This window comes from Limulus polyphemus, unplaced genomic scaffold (genome assembly GCF_000517525.1).
Source record: "Limulus polyphemus unplaced genomic scaffold, Limulus_polyphemus-2.1.2 Scaffold1777, whole genome shotgun sequence".
In the NCBI taxonomy this organism is placed as follows: domain Eukaryota; kingdom Metazoa; phylum Arthropoda; class Merostomata; order Xiphosura; family Limulidae; genus Limulus; species Limulus polyphemus.
Genome location: NW_013667387.1, coordinates 69,053 through 74,436, shown reverse-complemented (window position 1 = coordinate 74,436; position 5,384 = coordinate 69,053). Strand labels below are relative to the sequence as shown.

Sequence of the window (5,384 nt, the reverse complement as noted above, 5' to 3'; positions counted from 1 at the left end):
CAAGGTTTACTCCACAAATTGCATATGTTACACTTTCTTATTCCCTATATTCGTCTCATCTCCTCTTTTCTACACAGGCGGTGTGCTGCTACACCAACTGATGGGATTCTCTCTCACACTTTTACTCTACATGCTGGAGTCCCACAAGGTTCTGTGTTGTCTCCCCTTGTGTACATTCTCTATATTGCTGATATGCCTTGTCCCTAGCCTCCTCTTCAGTTGTTTCAATATGCTTATGATACAGCTTTGGTAGCACATTGTTCCACAATGTCAACTCTGAACAAGCTACTCCAGGCTGATGTAAATTCTTTTTTGTCTTGGTGTCACTGCTGGCGACTATCCCTCAATGTTCCTAAGACACGAGCTATTATTTTTGGTCCAACTCGTCATAAGTTTCACTCTTACCGTGACCCATCTCTATTTGATGTCCATGTTGACAATGTTCCGATCCCTCCTTTCTGACTCCGTGACCTATCTAGGCATTGTCTTTGATAGCCATATTACTTGGAATCCATACCTATATGTCCTTTCAGCTAAGGTTACTCGACATCTTCATTTCTTCCATTCTCTCAACAGTACCTTCTGGGGCCTTGTTTTTATTTTGTGTTAGCAAAAGTTCACTGTTTTTTTTCACTTTTCACGGGATATAATATTTTTCTTCAATGCAATAATATCTCAATTTTGATTTTCCAGACGAAATAAACACTATCCGATATTTGTCTATTAATTTTGCGTTAAAATAGCACCTTTTTCCATTTTTCCAAAAAATTGATATTTACACCAAAAAGCCGAGGCAATATTATAGCCCATGTTTTTTCCCAATTTTTGAAATAAAATTGATTTTCCTCATATTTCAATACAAAGATGCCCTTGATGTAAGAATTTCAATATGGAGATCCTTTCATCGAAATTATCATTGGTTATTTCATAATCTGTTATCAAACTTTCAGCTATGTTTGATTTTACTTTCTCTTTGTCTTCATTTATATTGTAAAGAAAGTAGAGCTTTCAAAATAAAATTATTCAGAAACATCCCAACATATAAAAGGCTATGATGGTTTCTTGGTTTCTTATAAAATAAACTTCACCATTCGGATTATTTTTTCTCTACTTTAGCAAAAATTAAGTTTATTTTTAGCTTTTCATGGGACATAATAGTTTTCGTTAATGCTATAATGTCTTAATTTTTAGTTTCCCATCAAAATAAGCACTATCCGTATTTGTCTATTAATTTTGCGTCAATAAAGAACTTTCTTGCCTCATAGTTAGAAAGCCAGGAAAATTTTTAGTAACTGAATTTGTCTACTTCTTGCATAATATTGGTCTATATTCTTTGGTGTATTATTTAAGTAAATAAAAATTGTTAAGTGCTTTACCATAATCGCTAGAAATATCTGGCTTAACTCTACTCAACATTCGAGGACAGGAAAAAAGAAGATTTGGTAAGTACTTTATTTCTTGTTTTTCATATTTATTCTTTAGTTATTATGAAAGTAACTAAAATTAAAACTACGGATCTTTTTAAGTTATTTAAGACTAGAATAGGTTAAATAGGTAATAATAATAATAATATAATTAAAATTGTTCACAAAGGACTTAAAATTCGATAGCATACCGTGATCTGCACGTTCCCTGAATGATTTACAACTTATAATGGCGCGGATAGCAGTTAGACATGATTCATAGGGCAATAAAACAATCAAATTTAATTATAAATAGATGTATAATGTTACGAACTTAGAGCTACTTAGGATAAACGAATGTAGTTTCAGGTTACAATTTGAAGTCATACTGGAAAGAAAAGAAGGTTAATTTAGGTTTATTTCGATTTTTTTTTTGGTGGTTATAAGGTCAGTCGAATATACATATCCAGTTATGAATTTAAGGTAGAGAAAATAACATATAAACTATAAGGATTTAGTGAAAAAAACGCTAAAACCTCCTAAATGCATTTCAAAAGATTACACAAAGGAAATTTGAGATTTTTGAGATGAAGAAAAATTACTTTGCACACGGACTATTCAAAACAAATACTCAATATATTCATGGACAAACTTTTATTTTATTACAAATATTTCACTAAGAAATATTACTTTTTGTATGTGAAAGACTTGCAATATTAACTGAAAGGCTGCCAAATTTCGTGAAGATGTACCCAATATATTGAGAGTAAAAAATATTAAACTTATAAAGACTTTAAACGAGTACAAAAGGTCACGTGACTCGATCAAATTGACTGACCCCATAGTGAGAGAGTTAAAGACCTTCAGAATTGAAAGAATTTGCAAACACATCATTGTATTGCTGGAAAAAGAAAATATCTTAATGTTTGCAGCCAGTTGAGTAGTATCCATCTCTAGCAGTCTATATTTATGCTGTTTTGAAGTGTTTGATGGTGTGTATGGAGAAATGGCTCGTTTATCTAACTTCGAAGAGTTGTGCAAAAGTGATGTTCAACCCTATCACCATGGGCATTTTTTTCTGCACATGATACGAGGGTTTTAGTTTTTGTTCATGTTACTCCAGTTAATATAGCTTAAACTTGTAGCTAATAATCCATATATTAACCATATGACTACCAGCCACTAGTTTTTTTACTAGGTAATGTTGTTCTCATCATATTTCATTCCAAAAAAATAAAACTAGTGGATAAAATTGTTTAAAATTTGACAAGAACACTCCTAAAAGTATGTATATTCAAAAAAATAAAACAGTTTTGATTTTTTTATACTATTTCTAACAAAAGAAATTTGTTATTTAACGTAGCTATTGCACTCACACTTTGAATAGTTCAACTGCAAGGTGATTTTTATATGAAGTATAAGAATTCTCTTTTTTATCTTACATTTTGCACATTTCACTTGTATAATCTCTAGGACTTCATAAATGAATATCAAAAGTTTTTTAAAGGTAAATATTTATATTTTGTTTTAAATTTTCACTACTATATCACTATCTCTATCTATTATCATCAACATACAGTGCAATGAAATGTTTAAAATGAACAAATGGAAATATGTACACACCTTTTAGCTATTTGTAGAAATCCACCAGAAATCCAAATACTCTCTGCAAACACACGTTGCTGAAACAAGATGGTGTGGCCTGGTATGGCCAGGTGGTTAGGGTGTTCAACTCGCAATCTGAGGGTCACCAAACGTTCTCACTCTTTCAGGCATGGGTATGTTATTATGTGACGGTCAATCCCGCTATTCATTGGTAAAAGAGTAGCCCAAGAGTTGGTGGTGGGTGGTGATGACTAGCTGCCTTCCCTCTAGTCTTTCACTGCTAAATTAGGGACAGCTAGTGCAGATGGCCCTCGTGTAGCTTTGCATGAAATTCAAAACAAACAAACAACAAAATGGTGCTTATACATTCCATCTTGTTTATAACCTTTCAAAATCCAAGCAATAAGTTAAACTTATGAAACTCAATAAACTGTTCAAATATGATTGTTAAAACAAACATAATACATAATTAATTAAAATATATAATTAAGATTTAAATAGAATTTAACTGTCTCTCTAACTATAGCATATTTAGGTAAGAAATCACCATTCTTACTTTAGTCTACAAGGAGGGTTGCCACCAAGAAAGATTATGACGAGTTCAAGAAGTGAAAGTGAACAGAAATTGTCTCATAGCAGACTTAGTGGCACTGCCCTTAACTTCCTCTGTGGCTTCTGCTACTTCATTATGGTCAACTGCAGTTTCACAACTAGACTGGTGGTCTGTGTATTCCAGAGATTACTGAAATTGATTAAAAAGTTTAATATCTGGACAAGAGGAAAGCCCCATGCCAGGAAAAGTTTCAAGATATGATACAGAATGTTTCAGAAGTAAAAAGTGACAGCATGGATTATTTATATATAGAATGTTTTTGAACATTCTGAATAATGTGAAACACTCTAGAATATTCCAGAATATGCTACAATATTCCAGAATGTTCTACAATATTCTGAATATGCAGATATAATGAAAAATTTCAACTAACTTATTATATATTTTACAAACAGAAGTTATCTGTATAAACAGTGTTTCATTTAAGTCTATGTGTGTGTGTGTGTGTGTATATATATATATCTTGATTTACTTTTTTTCTGATTTTTATATGTAATTACTTTTTTGATAGGGAAAGGGCTAACCCTTGTGAGTTCAGTACTAGAAGGAGCATATAGGAAAATGTATAGTGAATCTCAAGCAGCTAAACTGGTAAGGAACTAAAACTTATATAAGTGTATAATACAGTCTTTGTAAACTTTTTGAAACATTGCTACATGTCTTTTAGAATTGAATGATATGAAAACTACAGGTTTCTATAAACAGTATTTATGATGTTCCAAATCTGTTAAATAGTGAGATGGGAACTCTTTCATCCATGAAAGCTGATAGTCTGATTTCTTTGATTGAAAGATTAGTGCTTTCTATTTTCTTCTGTGAAATATCATTTGAGAAGAAGTTTGTAATCACTATCATAACATACAATTCAAATAGGATACCTTTGTTCTCCAAAAGTTACAACAAAATTGATACATTTGCAAATATGCCACATAAAGGTAAACTTTATAAAGCAAAATCTCATATAAAATTAATAACAAATGAGCTGCACTATTGATTTGTTTTAACCTTAGTTGAAGTCTTTTGATCAGTAGACTTTCCCTTGTGTGCAGTCCTTATTTGTTTTTGCTCTTACAAGAAACGTAAATTAGTAAGAAACAACTTGCAAAAGCAGATACTGAATAAGAATTGTGCACAAAAAAGCCTATTTATCAATAGACTTCAGATGAAATTAAATGCACAAAGTTGTGCAGCTTGTTTATTATTAAAGGTAAACTATCATGTGTGGTATTAATAATTTAAAAATTTTAAATTAGTTAATCAAAAAGTGATTAAAATCATCAGCAGTTGCAATTTAATAGTTTTTACTATAAGAGATTTTCTATTTATACTTGTAGGTAGTATGTATAAAATGCAGCTTTAAATTTCGTGATATTGAAAAGTTTTCTTGTCAAGCTATGCCAAAGGAAATATATGGGCAACGTAGAATTATCTAGATTTATTATGGAAATTAGCATTAATAGAAAAAATCAAGAACCAAATGTTTATTATCAGTATAATAGTTGTCAGAAGCTCAATTAACCCTTTCCAGATGGATCACGGATGAAAGGCCATGTTATCATGTTTGTTGACTCACATACAAAATTTTATTGAACTACTATTTAATGAATTTGTCAGTTAGGTTTGGTATCAAACTGTAGATTATAATTCAAATTTTAGTATTATACATTATTCAATTTCTTAATTTAAAAGTAAATATTTAAAAAACAGTTAAACATCGATTTTTGTGTCACATTGTATGTTGAATGCAGCACTGGTTCAAATTA

General features: G+C 30.9%; 1 protein-coding gene across 3 annotated transcripts in view; it reads left to right on the top strand.

Moving 5' to 3' along the window:
• Window positions 1–5,384, top strand: part of LOC106464908 (solute carrier family 12 member 6-like) — a 216,691-nt gene that overhangs the window by 156,468 nt on the left and 54,839 nt on the right. For all 3 annotated transcript variants that reach the window (XR_002611853.1, XM_013925080.2, XM_022392719.1), the window contains one exon: window positions 4,133–4,212. Coding sequence is in view for 2 of the 3 variants with exons in the window: in XM_013925080.2 (XP_013780534.1) it covers window positions 4,133–4,212 (80 nt within the window). In the remaining variant the exon portion in view is untranslated. The remainder of the gene's footprint in view (window positions 1–4,132; window positions 4,213–5,384) is intronic.